The 16,946-nt window shown below is 35.9% G+C and overlaps 2 protein-coding genes across 2 annotated transcripts; one reads left to right on the forward strand and one right to left on the reverse strand.

Annotated features, from left to right (window-relative positions):
* Positions 1–11,587: 11,587 nt before the first annotated feature.
* LOC142510564 (H/ACA ribonucleoprotein complex subunit 3-like protein) lies at positions 11,588–12,898 on the reverse strand. Its single transcript, XM_075619618.1, has 5 exons — positions 12,851–12,898; positions 12,582–12,640; positions 12,351–12,420; positions 12,181–12,223; positions 11,588–11,799 (listed from the first exon to the last, which is right to left on the reverse strand). The coding sequence occupies exons 1-5, from the start codon at positions 12,896–12,898 to the stop codon at positions 11,702–11,704; spliced, it is 318 nt and encodes a 105-aa protein (XP_075475733.1). The 3' UTR covers positions 11,588–11,701.
* A 550-nt stretch (positions 12,899–13,448) lies between these two features.
* On the forward strand, positions 13,449–16,699 carry LOC142544997 (uncharacterized protein At1g03900-like). Its single transcript, XM_075651992.1, has 3 exons — positions 13,449–14,051; positions 15,800–16,090; positions 16,455–16,699. The coding sequence occupies exons 1-3, from the start codon at positions 13,551–13,553 to the stop codon at positions 16,521–16,523; spliced, it is 861 nt and encodes a 286-aa protein (XP_075508107.1). The 5' UTR covers positions 13,449–13,550; the 3' UTR covers positions 16,524–16,699.
* Positions 16,700–16,946: the final 247 nt, after the last annotated feature.

Genomic DNA, 16,946 nt, shown 5'->3' on the forward strand with positions numbered 1-16,946 from the left:
CATTTTAAAAATAACATTTTAACATATACGTATCCATGAACATTTAAAATAATCATATTAACATATAAAAAGCAATCAGAGCACTGTCATGATGTTTACAAATTTTCGGGTGTAAAATTATCGTTTTATCCCTAGACGTAGAATTTTATGTTTTTGACTTTTTTTTAATTTCATTGACTCTAACATGTCCCAAATAATTATTTAAGCCTAAATTAAAATTTTCATAATTTTATTTAGCTTAAATACTATGCTTTTTAATTAATTCGTAATTAGTCGTTTTAAAGGCGTTTTTATCCCAAAAAAATTCCAAACTTTAATATGAAATTCCTAAATTTAAAAATTAGACTTTTTATATTATTTTAGCCTTCGTGAACCATGACTCGACCCTCGTTAGCCGTGTTTCAATTTTTTTAACAAAGGAAAACCCTAACTTGACCCATAAAAGTTAGTCCCGAGCCATGGATCGATTTTCACGAGCCACCCTCGAACCATCCTGGACCAAGCCCTGACCAACCCCCTTGGACACCCTTCTGGACCCTTGGAACCCAAGGACCAGACCCCTAGCTCGGAAACAAAACCCCAACCTCAGCTACAGGCATGGCCGAGAACCCCTTTAGGTGTAGGACTCTTCATGCTCTCTTAGGACGTAGCCAACCAACCTAGACCCTGAACCAACCCCTTATGTACTCACCTAGGACCCCAAAGAGTCACCCTAGCCCAGCGCGAGCCCCTGGCCGAGCCTCTTTTTCCCTTGATGTCTGCGCAGCCCATGCGCGATCCCCCTTGGGCTCTCGGGTGGGAGTCCTTGTTGGCTAGGACTCTTCTCAGCCCCTGGTGTTCGATGCTAGGACTCTTCATCTACTAAACATGACCCTAGCTGAGCCTTGGCCCCAAGCCAAGACCAAGCCAAGCCCCCATGATCAAAACCGAAACCCTCAAACCCCCATGACAGCAACCTGGTCCCAGCTTCTATTCTTTCGTGTTGTGCAGCCTATGGGTGGTGTTCTTAGGACTCTACTCGTGTAAAAACATCCCCTAGACAACCCCTAATCATGGCAGCCACTTTATAAATGTAAACAACACAAGTTTGAATCAAAATCATGCTTGAAATTTCATGTGATATACAAAAACGAAAATACACAAAAGTGTCACTTGTTTTTTCATACAATTCATACATAAAAACTTATTATGGTGTGATGATGTTTTGAAAGCAAGAAATATGCGTGCCTTTGCATATTTAACGCACGAATTCTCGTTGACGATGGTAAAGAAGGACGACAAGACCCTAGGCTGAATTCTCCTTTGAAGTTCTCGACTTTTCTCTTGAATAATAAGGTGTGTGTGTGCCGTGAATATTGTGGGAGAGAATTGCTGAAAGTGGCATGAGTTATGAAGGATTAAGGGTGGGGTTTTGGACATTAAATAATTAATTAAGTTACTAATAAGGCTTAAGCCCACTAAGTAGGTAAATTAGGCCCATTAGTGCTTAATTAAAATTTTAAAAATAATTTTGTTTACATAAGTTTGTGAATTTATTAGCCGGATTGCCAATACGTTTGTATTTTTGTTGAAAAACCAACACAGATAAAATTTACGTACCGGCGTATAAAATCACCTCAAAACCCCTTATTTTCAAAAATATGAAAAAGCATCAACCATATTTTAAATAATTAAAAAAAATATTTAATAAAAACATTTCACGTTTTTCAGTCATCGGTCTCCGTTCCTCGATCACAACTCGAATAATCCTTAGAAATAAATTTTTAATGCATGTAAGTAGAAAACTACTAAAACGTCATATAAACATGTCACATGGCCCCTGTGGGAACCCAAGACGGGACAAGGCCCCCGAGGGAGCCCAAGATTGGGATTGCCCATGGTCGTTACAGATGGTCTTGTTTTTGAGCTTCTTCTCTTTCCTACCCAGAATTAAGAGAGCTGCTCGACATAAGTCAAGTATTATTCAAGTTGAACATCTGTCGGGTCAAGAATGTGTGATTCATCTTCTACATACCTTCGTAGCAATGATAGATGAAAGACGATGTGAATGCTAGACAAATACAGCGGTAAGGCCAATTGATATGTCAAATTCCCACCACATTCCAAGATCTCGAAAGGTCCGATGAATCTTGGGGCTAATTTTCCCATAAGTTCAAATCTTATCACCCTGTGGAATGGTGAAACTTAAAAGAATACTTTTTCCTTCGGCTACATTGTAGGGGTATACACTTGGTATTCGCGTAACTTGCTTGACGATCTTGTGCAATTTTAATTCTCTTATTGATCAATTCCACTTGGTCAATCGTTTGTTGCACTAATTCATGTCCTTTCACTTGGCGTTCTCCTACTTCGTCCCTAAACAATGGAATACAGTAACGTCTACCATATAATACTTTAAATAGAGATATACAAATGCTGATATGGTAGGTATTGTTATATACAAACTCCACAAACGGGAGATGATCATGTCATGTTGGTCCAAAATCCATAGCACAAGCACGTAGCATAGCTTTGAGTGTCTGAATAGTCCTATCAGACTGATCATCAGTTTCTGGATGATAGACAGTATTCAAAATCAATGTTGTTCCCAATGCTTTCTGAAAACATCTCGAGAACCTTGAGGTAAAGCGTAGGTTTCTATCACTGACTATACTTGTTGGCACACTATGATATTTAAAAATATATTGGATGTATAGTCTTGCCATGCGATCGTAACTAAATTCTCAACTATACGGAATGAAATGTGCTGACTTAATCAGTAGATCTAAAACTAACCAAATGACATCACAATTCTTGGAAGAAAACAACAAGTGTGTGACAAAATTCATCGTCATATGCTTCCACTTCCATTCATAGATTTCACTTGTTGCCAAATCAAACACTTGATTACAAACTGGTAAACACTTCTCTTTATACGTTTCCACCAAAACCCGGTATTCAAATCCTTATACATTTTCATGTTCTAGGGTGTATACTCTACTTATTCTTATGGGCTTGAGATAAAATATCGTCTATCAAATCAGAATCTTCTGGAACTACGATTCTCCCTGACAGACACAAGGTTTCATCTGTTTGAAACACAAAGCCAGATGTGTTGTCTCTGTTAGCTAACTTGACTGACTTTCACCTTCGGGGTCAGAAAACTGAGCTTCTCTTAATATGACATACAACGACAGTTCGGATAAAATGCTCGTTAGTCAAATGTTTTCCGTTATTTTCTTTTGACGTAATTGAAAACTAGATGACAATAATCTTGGATTACACTTGAGATGAGACTTGTCGGAAGTGTAGATAATCTTACATTGGGACTAAGAGCGTCAGCTGTTAGATTCGTTGATCCTGGATGGTATTTTATTTCTCAATCATATTCCTTTAACAAATTCGTCCATCTTATTACGCCCATATTTAACTCTTCTTGACTGAAGATATACTACAAGCTCTTATGATCCGTAAAAATTTCAAATATCTCTTCGTAGAGATAATGTCGCCAAATATTCAAAGCAAACACAACCGCTGCCGATTCCAGATCATGAAGTGGATCATTCTCTTCATGCTTCTTCAACAATCTACATGCATATGCAATCATATGACCATTATGGGTATAATCGCATGACCATTCTGGGTTAAACCACACTCAAGTCCTTTAAGCGATGCAGAATGTATCCTCCTGATCTAGATGGCAGAGCTAAAACTGGTGCAATTGTCATTTGCGCAGTTTAATGAAAACATTTTCACAATACCGTGTCCACTCGAAGTGGCTTGACAATTTGATAAAATCTTGAGATGAATCTCTGATAATAACTTGTCAAACCTAGAAAATTTCTTATGTCTTGAGTAGATTCAGGTCTTGCCCAACTCAACATTGCTTCGATCTTGCTAGTATCCACTAATATCCCTTCTTTGGATATGAAATATCCCAAGAAGACAAATCTAATGAGTCAAAACTCGTACTTGATCAACTTACCATACAGTTGGTGATTTCTCAATGTTAACAACACAATCCTTAAATGTTGTGCATGTTCTTTAAGACTACTAGAGTGTGAAGAACTGTGTCTTAAAATATTAATACTTTGATATTTACGGAAAAATTTAAAATTTTCTTATTAAATAATTTATTAAAAGTATAACTTTTAAAATAAAATAATGGTTACCACTCATACTAAAAAAATTAATATTAAAATTTCATCATTTAAAACAAATCACCAATATCCAATTAATCTAAAAATCCATAAATACTAATTTAATTTAAAAATAGTCTAACAAAAACCATAAATTTAATTTTTTTGACACCAATACTAATAGATAAATAGTCAGAGTAAATAGTTTAAAAACGTGAGAGCTAATATAACTTAAACTACAAGGTCCTCGGGTTTGCACTAACACTGGCCCAAGCCTGCTCACTGGTCACCGCCTCCCCTCTCTTCAACTACATCAACAACATTGATCAAGTCTAGTGAGTCTAATGACTCTGCATGCATAAACCGTAAATAACGAATAATACGTAATAAAAATCAATGCAATTTAAACTTAACTTGTACATAAAATATTATAAGTATAAATATGTATAACGCGACTTTCCTGCATAAAAAATTTCATAAAAATCCTAAAATCATATTTTCATACTTGTCATGCATAATCGTAAACGTAAATAATTTTGCGTAGAGTTTTGTTCAATGCAAGTGGCTGATACACATAAATCGTTTGATCAAACTAAACTGCAGTACTAGACCGATAGGGATCACCATAGCCTTTGGACTGGATGTCCGCTCCCTAACATAACATAATCCTCCAAAGAGGTTGGAAAGATCCCCAGACACGTTCTCCGGCTTCCAAACCCGTAACATAATATGGACACAAGACAATTATCATAGCTCAAAAATAGTTATTTTGCACGGGATACATATTTACGAAAATCGTGAACTTTGCTGGAACGCCCTGGACATGCTTCCCCCTATATCATAATTTAAATAACCAAACTAGACCCATAGATGCATTCGGACGCGTAAGATTCCCGAATTAAATAAAATAGCTTACGATCTACCGAACGACTCGGGACTCGAACCATACTTATCCAACATCCTAACCTACTGTCCAAGCCCCTAAAACATCCCCGAACCATGACCAAGACCCAAAATAAACATGAGTAACATCCCCTTGAAATGCAATATGACGTAAGAGTCCATGCCTAAACCAATGCGAACCGGACCTGAACCAAGCCTTAGACTCGAACACTAGACACAACTTAAGCCCTTGGTTGAGCCCTTTCCTGCCCAGACCCACAGCCCAATCCCTAAACAAGCCACAACGGTGCAGCTCCTTCACGTGAGCCCTCTTGTGCACAGCTGCGCGCTTTTGGCTTCTGCTCTCTAACCAACCAACCAATCCATGAACCACCCCATCTAGGTTAACCCTAGTACCCTAGGACATGCCCCAAACCATATCCACGAGCCCCTAAACAACCCATGCACTGGACCTCACCAGCGAACCACCTACAGCCCCACCTACAAGCATTGAACAACTTCATCCCTCATATACAACTCACGCGCGGCCAGCCTTGAACCCGACCAGGCTAGCCCCTTACTTCAACCTTAGGACTCAGCCCTAAACCTAGCCAGCAGCTCCAGCCCGACACAGGAAGTCCAGCTGAAGTACACACCACAATATTGGAAGAAAAACGTGAACTAGCATGCACCAAAGTCCAAAATTCTTTTAAAACCGATTTTGATTCATATGCAGCCATATAAAATTGTTTCTCGTGCACGTTTATCATCAAATATCAATATACAACATGATTGATGCGTTAAAGAAGAGTTTAGACATGTCTTTATATTAAAACACACGAATAATCGACAAACGAATGTGTGGGAATACAGAGGCCAAACGGAGACAGTTTGCTATGTTTAATGGCTCGAAAAACGGCTAAATTTATCAAGGATGATGATGGCAATGTTCGGCTAGGCTGTTGTGGAAGGAATAAAAAAATTCCAAGCCTTTCCCTTGTAAAGAAAATGGCCGAGAGTTGTGTTGTGTTTCAGAGAGAGTGTGTGTTATGTGTGATTGACGTGGGTTTGAATGTGTGTTAGGGTAAATTTCTTTTATATGTTACTTAAGATATGTATTAGGTGTTTTAGTTTAATTATAACTCTAATTAAATTTACTAATTAAGTCTTTACAATTTAAATTACTAATTTAGCCTTCCAACTTTTGAAATTAAGGATCCTACAAATTTTAAATTCTACCCTTAATTAAATACTAGCTAGTTTAATTAGTTAAGTCATAAAAATAATTATTAAAATATTTATTTCGAGTGAACGTATTTAATATTCCTAAACTTTTGAATTTTGTTAATTAAAATATTTAACATTTCTATTCCACTCGATAAATTAAATTTAGCCCTAAAGATGCTAAAATTTATAACACCTTTAAAAAACTATTCTTGACTTAAAATAAAAATATAACTTAAATTTTTAATATTTTAATCGTCTCCTGTCTCCTTTCCTGGTTCGACATCCAATATTCTTCTGAAAGATAAAACTCATGAAAACATCTTACATAGAATAAAACTGCATAATAAAATTAATATATGCTTTTAAAATAATTTAACACACAGCATACATTGCTTAAATTATTAATTAAATAAATAAATAAATTTAATAATGCATGAGGTTTACGTGTACTAGTTTTTGGGCACCACATAGAACATACCAATATGTCGTCAATAAAGACAACAATGAACTTGTCAAGATACTCTTGGAATATTCGGTTCATCATATCCTTAAATGCTGTTGGAGCATTCGTCAAACAAAACGGAATCATTAAAAGCTCGTAATGCTCATACCTTGTTCGAAATGCAGTCTTATGGATATCACGTTTATGAACTCAAAGCTGATGATATCCAGACCGTAAATTGATATTTGAGTATACTGAATTCCGTTATAGTTTATCAAACAAGTAATCTATATGTGGTAATGTATATTTATTCTTGATTGTTACTCTGTCAACTGTCAATAATATATGCAAAGCCGCATAGACATATCTTTCTTCTTAACGAACAACACTAGTACTCTCCAAGAAGACACACTGATTCTAGTGTAGCCATTGTCAAGAAGATCTTGTAACTGTTGCTTCAACTTTTTCATCTTCAAAAGTGCCAACCAATAAGGCGCTTTGGAGACAGATGAGGTTCCTGGTACCATTTCTATATCAAATTCTACTTCCCTCTTCAGAGGAAATAAGGAACTTAATCAAGGAAAACATCAGATAATTCATCAAAATCTGGAATGTTCTTCACGTCAATTACATCTTTCGATATGTCTACAAAATAAATGAGGTATTCATCCCCTCTTTTCGCTAAAGCTGGATGTGCCTTTACAACATACACTATTAGCATTGAAGGTCAACCTCTCTCACCGTAGAAGAACCAAGTATCATCTCATTTTGGACAAAATTGAACAAGACATATATAAAAATCTACAGGCGCTCCATACTTAGTCAATAATTGGATTCCCATAATACAATAAAAATCTTCCATGAACAATATCATCGAATTGTCAGACACATATTTTCCTTAAAACTCTAACAAGCAGTCTATGATCAGCCTCTTAGCTAAAACTTCTTGTCCCATAAGTGTAGACACCGACAATAAAACATTTAATGACACATAGGAAAGTTGATACTTCGTAACAAACATTAATGCTATGAATGAATGTGATAACCCAATGTCAATTAATACATAGGCACAAATACCATATGAACGAATACCTCTCTCATCGTAGAAGAACCAACTATCATTTCGTTTTGGACAAAATTGAACAAGACATAGATAACAATCTACAGTCTCTCCATACTTAGTCAATAAGTCGATTCTCATAATACAATAAAAATCTTCGATGACCAATATCATCGAATTGGCAGACACATATTTTCCTTCAAACTCTAACAAGTAGTCTACGATCAGCCTCTTAGCTAAAACTTCTTGTCCCATAAGTGTAGACACCGACATTAAAACATTTAATGACACATAGGAGATTTGATACTTCTTAACAAACTTTAATGCTATGAATGTATGTGATAACCCAATGTCAATTAATACATAGGCACGAATACCATATGAACGAATACCTCTCTCACCGTAGAAGAACCAAATATCATCTTGTTTTAGACAAAATTGAACAAGACATAGATAACAATCTACAGTCGCTCCATACATAGTCAATAAGTCAATTCCCATAATACAATAAAAATCTTCCATGACCAATATCATCGAATTGGCAAACATTTATTTTTCTTCAAACTCTAACATGCAGTCTACGATCAGCCTCTTAGTTAAAATTTCTTGTCCCATAAGTGTAGACATCGTCATTAAACCATTTAATGACACATAGGAGAGTTGATACTTCTTAACAAACATTAATGCTATGAATGAATGTGATAACCGAATGTCAATTAATACATAGGCACGAATACCACATAAACGAAAATGACTTGTAATGACTCTCTCGTTTTCCTCCTCAGCTTGATATTGGTTTAGGCCCTTGGACTCGTAGGCATTGCTGAGATAATTGTTATTTCCCTCCATGACGAGAACCTTGAACAGGAAACCTTTCTGGTGCAGAGTGGCTTCAGACTGTTTTCCACTAAAAGACCCTACCATAGAGTCTTCGACTCCAATCTGATCATCCAAGTTAGTACAATCCCTCTTCATGTGACCAAATCCACAACAATTGAAATAAACACTTGTCACCTTTCGGCATTTCTTTCCTATTAAATAAAATGATATGAAACACTACATGATTTGAAAAAGAAATATTTGAAAAGAAAATAAATATTTTTTCGAATAGCATGCTACTGCGAAGCAAAGATACTCGTCAGATTATGTAACATTGCTCACATCGGAAGGGTTAGAAGGGATCTGCCTAGAACGCCCAAACCAAAAAAAGCCAGAATTCGGGAAATGTTTTCTGCCAAGATCTGACCAGAAGCTTATTGCAAAGACAAATCAAAGTGACGAAGGACCAAAAAATTAAGTTTTCCTTTTGGACCAATAGAAAATAAAATATTTCCTGAAAAATTTAAAGAAATCATGTGATTCAACCACTGCATTAGTGGGACAACTCAACAACTACCAAAATGGTAGCCAAAAGAAAAGCGAAGCACTTTACAAGTAGCTACTCGAGAGTCAGCAATAACTTACAACAACTAACAACAATAATGTGAAGCTATCAATCAAGTCTGAAGTTCGGATTTCAAATCCATCAAAGACCTCTATATATCGAGACATAATAAATTTGAAGGCCTCAAATATTTTCTTCAATTTTCTCTCAGACAAACTAAGTAAGATTTTTCTTTTATTTTATGTGTATTATATTTCTAGCTATAATAAATAACTAAACAAATTATCTCTTCCGTTATAAGAAGTTATTGATATTATAATATGTATGTCTGAATATAAGTACTAGGCACTTACCCATTTGTTATTTAATTTATTTACAAATTAAATATGTTATTCTACGTCTTTAGGTAGAAAACAAAATAAATATTGTGTTAAACGTCGTAGAAGGAATCTGTGACAGATCCACCTATTTCAATTTCGTTGTTAAATAGTAAATAACAATTTGTATAACCAAATAGGTATAACCTGACGACATTTTGGTCGAAACGTAAAAATTTTAATTTAATATACGGAAGTAGATAGAATAAAAATAATAATTATAAAAAAGTAAGTAAAATATTAAATCAAAGATAAAATAAAAATTCAGACAGAATTAAGTAAGTTAAATGTTTAAACAAAAAGGACCATTTTAGGACGGTTTGTTTCATCCTACCCGTGCAGGCAGTGCCTGCACGGGCAATGAACGGCCCGGATCACTCCACATGAGTGATCCGGGCCCACCTCCATGTAAAAAAAAAAAAAAAATTGGCTCGAAAAAATCCGAGCCGTTGGATCGACCCCTGCAGGCAGTGCCCGCAGGGGTAGGGTCGACCGAACCTTTTAGGACACAGCATAAATCTTCTCAGTTAATTGTTTGTAGTTATGTTAAATAAATACATAAAAATATAAATCATTTATTCGTTCAATAAAAATTGGCATAAAAACTTCAGTATTTTATTAAATTTTTCGGACACATATAACTACCATCAAGGTTCTAGAATTCGCTAGGTGTCAGTCGGGCGCTAGCCCAGCGCCTAACGCCTAGGCGGGGACTAAGCGCCATTAATCGGTTTCCATTTAGTATGAAAGGAAGAAAACAGAAGCAAGTTCTTAAAGATGTTTGAATGACATTGTGTTGAATTCAAATACATGTTAAAATATCTCTCAATCAATGTGTCTTTACCATCTACACTTTAGGAAAAAAACACGAAAGAATTATCATCAGCAATTTAGCTAAATAAACGAAATAATCATCATCAGGAGGAAAAATACACGAAAAAATCATCAACAGCAAGATGATGTTGAGTTCTTTAACCCAGAATTATACAAATCACAAAATTCCCAGCAATGTTTTATCAAGAATTTCGACTAAGAAGCAACTCATTTGTCTGTTATAGAAGAAACACCTTGATGCATTGTTGGAACAATAATCAGGGACAAAAAATATATGCAAGAAAGTGAGAAGAAAGAATAACTTGAGCCTCTGGAAAATAACCAGAAAGAAAGAAACGCAGCAGTTGTCTGGAACGAAGAGTGCCTCTGGAAAATAACGAGATAGTGCCTCTCTGGAACGAGGAGTGCAATGAAATAGAAACCAAATAACGAGAAAGAAAGAAATGCAGCAACCAAGAAAGAAAAACAGCAGACCTAGGAGGCCAGAATTTTATTTTTTTAAATGAGCTTCTTAGCGGCAGACCCAGCCTCCGCCTAGGCAGGCCTGGGCGCGCCGCCTAGCACCTTATCGGTGCGGCTAGCCTCCGCCTAACGTCTATGGCGCAATTTAGAATACTGACTACCATTTCACATATTTTTTCCATATCATCAAATTCTTAAACTCTTTGGTATATTTTTCACAAAAACTCTTGTGAGACGGTCTAATTGATTAATTTTATGAGACAAATCTTCTATTTAGATCACACATGAATAAATATTACTTTTTATACCAAAAATATTATTTTTTATTGTAAATATATACATGAATGACCCATAAAATCTTCTCACAAGAAACCTATACTTTGATTTTCCATATACATGTTTTTGTGATTATAAAAGAAATGATGGATCAAATTAGAGTCCATTACTCTTAACTAAATGTTTGGCTTTCCAACAATAGATGAACAATAAAGTTTCTACAGATCCCGAGTTTTAAGCTACTTCATTTCTTCACAAATATCGCAATTTGATGTTAGTAATTTAGAAAAAGAGGAACGAATGTTTATTCCAAAACCAAAGGAGGATAAAATTTGATGAACTTTAAGTAGATGTATGTGATAACTTAAAAGATCCGATTTTGGACAATTTAGAAACTAATCAAAATCAAAATCATTTCATGCAATACTAAGCGGATTTGAACCAAATGTTTTAGCAATACGACTCATACTCCTTGTGCATACCACCTCACTAAAGCATCAAAATAAAATTTAATGGGTCAAAATATATGCAAAATAATCCATTAACTGAACCAGAATTAACCTTTACCAGTCGAGGTCTTAGTTCACACTTCTAATCTAATACATAAAATACCAAATGTTTTCATTTCAAAACAAAGACTCAGTATTTAGGAGGTGGCTGTTGTGTTGGTAGCAAACCGAAGCGTTTCTTCAGAAGAACCCTCTGTCTTGCATATTTGTCATCAGGAGAGAAACGTGCTGCATCACAGGGGGCAAAAAACAGAGCACAATCAAAAAGTTTTCGACATAACAAAGACGAACTGCATATAAATGGGAATGTCAAGTCCTGTCTTGTTTCGCCCCTTCTAATCTATATTCTCAGCTCAGCTTATGTTGACATGCTTCATGCTCAAGAATAATTATATACAAATAGAACATATTTTACCGATAAACATGAATGTCTCATTCAACAAAGTCAGAATACCAGTAGAATCATGTCGCCAAAGACAAGAATTTAGTTGATAGTTTTTCATTACACTAGGATGACAGGAGGAAAAAAAAAACTCAAAGCACTCCATTATTGAATGATTTCCCCCATCACACAAGAATCAAAGCCTAAAATGGATTCAGCAACATTACCAGGATGAGCAGATTGTGTAGCCAAACCTAAAGGCGACTCCTTCTGCACAGAGATATAGTGGCACAAACAGTCCATCAGGCTCCAAACATGAATAAGCTTTATCTTTTCACTAGTACAAAAGATGAACAGAATCCAAACAGAACGAACACTGAATCGATTTGAAACAAACCTTTGTTGTGTAAACTTTGTCTCCGTTTTCATTGATGTAAAATTGAAGATAAATCTTCACCAAACTACGCCTGCACTAAGCAAATCAGTACCATTTTCTCTTTTTTTTTTAAAAAAAAAAAAACCCTAAACCGTAAAAACTCAACCAACAAAGCTCGAGACTTTCGCAGTGCAATTCTAGTGTGATTTCTTATCGATGAAAATAAAGATGAAAACTTCAGAGGTCTCGTACCCGATTCCAAGCCACCACTTTTTACCAAGAACCCTGATGCGAGATTTCTTCCAAGCCAATTAGGTTTATGAACCAAAAATTGCGAGGGTAAAATAGTCTACGTCAACAGTCAAGTATTCGGGTCGTGGATCCCGGACTCATTTAAGTTGGATTTTGGTTATCGGATCAGGATTTTATACCCGTCAACAATCCACAATTATTTTCGCCCACCATCTTTTGGAGTTGGTAGATTTAAATAGGACGAAGAAAACTTATCTAGTGTAATTCACCTTGCAAGAATGGTTCACAATGTCCAACAAGCTGGTCCATTCCACCATATCTAAAATGCCATCAAATGGGATATTGTCGATGAAAAACCTCAACCAAAATCCTAAAAAAATAAAAATAAATTATTATAAATAATATAAAATTTTCAAAATTAATCAATCAACAATCATATCATAATTAAGACAAAAACTTGTGTGAGACGGTATCATTGGTGGTATTTTGTGAGACGGATCTTTTATTTGGGTCAACCATGAAAATATATTATTTTTTATGCTAAGAGTATTACTTTTTATTATGAATATCGGTAGGGTTGACCTGTTTCATAGATAAAGATTCGTGAGACCGTCTCACAAGAGACCTTCTCCATAATTAAAGCAAAAAACTTGTGTGGGACGGTCTCACGGGTCGTATTTTGTGAGACGAATCACTTATTTGAGTCATTCATGAAAAATTATTAATTTTTATGCTAAGAGTATTATTTTTTATTGTGAATATCGGTGATATTGATCTGTAAAATTCGTGAAACCGTCTCACATGATATCCACTACATAATTAATTGTTGCGTCCACTTGAACCAACCAATGGCTCGGGTAAAAAAAAAATTCCATTGTCTTCACACGCGTCCCTGGGCTTCCTCGCCAGGATAAAAAACCTCTGATCTGAACTCAGCTCAATGCGACTGGATTGAATACTATTACTACCATGTCGTACGAGGATGATGATGACGAGACCTTCGAGCACACCCTCCTCGTTGTCCGCGAAGTCTCCGTCTTCAAGATCCCTCCCCGACCCTCCAGCGGTGGCTACAAGTGCGGCGAGTGGCTGCAGTCCGATAAGATCTGGTCGGGTCGTCTCCGCGTCGTTTCCTGTAAAAATCGATGTGAGATCCGGCTTGAGGATCCCAATTCAGCTGAGTTATTCGCCGCCTGCTTCGTGAACCCGGGGCAGAGGGAGAAAGCGGTTGAATCGGTGCTGGATTCGTCCCGATATTTTGTTTTGATGATCGAGGATGGGGGTGGGAAGCATGCCTTCATAGGTTTAGGGTTTAATGAGAGGAACGAAGCGTTTGATTTCAATGTCGCGTTGTCGGATCATGAGAAGTACGTGAAGAGGGAAGGGGATGAACCTGGGAGCGGTGGTGGTAGTGGGGAAGGGGCTGAGGAGGGGAATATTGATATTCATCCCGCCGTTCACAGATTGAAGGTGAGTTTATTTTGCGGTATGTTACTTACTGAAGCTTACTGTTGTATGTTTATGTTTATGAATTCTATCCTTTTATTTTCTTGCAAAATGGAAAGTTTAATTAGCTACGTCTTTAAGGGAAATACTGTGTATAGATATATAATTATTGAATTCTTGAATTTGACATTTCTGAATAAGCTGATTGTGCGATGAAAACTTAGAATGCATTGATTGAAGGATGGCATTAAAGAAATGTTCCTTGCATGCTTTAGCTTGTTATTGAGTCAGCTGTCAACCACATTTTTGCAAGCTTAACTTTTGTGTCATGGCCGATTTTTTGCTAGTATCTCTTAGTTCCGGCAGTTGTGTGTGTTAGCTGGCTTCTACATTGTCGCATAGTTGTTAAATATAACTTTGTCTGTGTGTGTTTTTCTGAATGTTTCTCCTCAAATGTAAGGCCCGGATTTACACACTCAAAACACATGCAATAATTTATCGTAATTTAAGTCCTCTTTATTATACTGATAACTGATCGAACCGACCTATAGGCCTAAAAATTTAAAATATCCATAATCTATTTATCGGAAGAATCACTGTGTCAATCTCTCAGTTAAATCAATGAATAGCAAATCAGTCTCACTAAGAACTAGCCAAAAGATTTGAAAAGAAATAATCTACGAATCCTAAAAAAACTCAAAATGAAAGAACTCAAGTCTCCAAGCTCTACAAATTCTCTTCCACGTCATCCTCATCCTCATTGACCTCTTTTATATGTTTTACGTATTACCTGAAACCAAAATTATTCAGTACAATCTTGCATCCAACCACTAATTTGATCTCAATGATAATGACAAATAATAAATACACATGCATATAAGAAGAATTCAAGAATAACAAAATAACAGAATCCAGATCAGAATATCTATCATGCAACACTTTGACTATAGGAAAACAAGATGTGACACATATGCTCCCCACATGCAGCACTTTGGCATGCAGGAACCAAGATGTGAATCACATGACAGACAGAACATAACAACATCCACAATTGGACCCCATCATGCAATACTTTGACCTACGTGAACCAAGAGGTGGCTCGCATGCATCCTCACATAGAAACTAACATGTGATTACATGACTTACATATCAACCAGAATATCACCAAAGCATAACCGAATATAGAACTCCAACATATAAAGATCAATAGAGCACCAATAACAACAATATGCATCCAAATTCATTATTGTTGAGCTTTTGTGAAATAATGTCGAAATATAAGTGTGCGTAGCTGAGGTATTTAGCTTAATCGTGAAGATTAAATCAGAAATCTTTGGCCAAGATCAAAATCTATAAGCAAAGTTATCTCCATTAGATAATCATCTCAGCTTCTATAAAATAGTATTACGAATAATTAGTGTTTTTAAAAATTAAACTTCCAATAAGATATTTTATTATTATTATTATTATTATTGATCATCAAATTAAAACAAATACAAATTTTCACAGTGACTTTACGTATTCTTTCTCGGGACTAAATAATTTCTAGAATTATTATGCTGAAAACTAATCACTACCAATTTATTAACTAATCCACATAGGAGTCATTCTACATATTTATCAAGACAAGTCGGTCATTCTACAATCTCCTATCATGTTATTTTTTCCTGAAATTTCCTTTTTTTTTTTGAATTCCATTACATTTGTATCGATCATTTTGTCTCCCTGTTCTCAATTGAAATGGACCAAATATTGTGTTATTTGGTCTTTAGGAAGGTGAAACAATTCGAATAAATGTGAAAAATAAGCCATCCGGTGGAACGGGCATGCTTTCTGCCGCAGGATTGTCTGGAGCAGTTATTGGAACTGGAAAATCTAAAACTCTTGGTCTTTCTCCCCCGCCCAGTGGAGCTGGGAAACTTAGGTCTCCTCTTCCTCCACCACCTAATGATCCTGTTGCTGCTGCTAGGATGGCATCTGCCAGTCATATGTCTGCTCTGAAGGGAAGCAAGGACAATGCTAGGGATTCAAATGATCCTCTATCAGATTTCTCTAATCTTGAGGTAATATTTTCAATGTTCTGATTTATAGTTCGAATTGGCATGGTTTGTGTGTTATTATTTTTCTCTATAAGCAATTTTACAATGTCACAAGCACATATTCCAAGCTAAATTTCCTCCCACCTACACCAGATTTGGACATACGATGCATAATGAATTTGTGTGAGATTTTTTAAATGTCGATTTCTCTGAATTATGAGTTTTTTGTTTTGTTTTTGTTGGTGCAATATTATCAAGATCTTGTTGTATCTGGCACTTTTTAATTTTTAATGCTTAAACTAACTGAATCTGCTTCGTTATTTCACTCAGAAACATAGTCGGCCAAGACATTTCATGTCGTTATCAGTTATTATTGTCTTTTATGCAGAAAAGCCTCCCTTCCGCGGCTGATCCAGGGTCTACTAGAACCTCTGCAACCGGCTGGGCAGCATTTTGACAAATTTGGCATCATGACACAGCAATGTCTTTGTTACTGTTGTATTAAAGTACATAAACGAGGAAATCTGAAGCAAAATGTCAAAATTGGGGAAATAACACTTGCCCACGAACATATATACTTGATTGTTCTGATTTTATTTACCTGGAATGCTAAGAGTTTGCCTCGTCTTTCAATCCTATTTGCTACACTTTGTACTATTTAACATAATGCATTGAGTCGAGTCGACTCACTTCGTGTATTTCGCTCAGCAAATCAGTGTAAAATTTGGTGCTAAAAAAGGAATTTTAAATGCCAACCAAACACTGTCTCCTACCGAACCACAAAATCATATATTTTAGTTTCCTGTTTTGAGATTCTACTAAAATCTGATCAATTTCAGTTGGTGGGTAGAGTGTGTTGCAGGTGATCGTTTTACTTGCA

The sequence above is a fragment of the Primulina tabacum genome, chromosome 1 (genome assembly GCF_025594145.1).
Source record: "Primulina tabacum isolate GXHZ01 chromosome 1, ASM2559414v2, whole genome shotgun sequence".
NCBI lineage: Eukaryota > Viridiplantae > Streptophyta > Magnoliopsida > Lamiales > Gesneriaceae > Primulina > Primulina tabacum.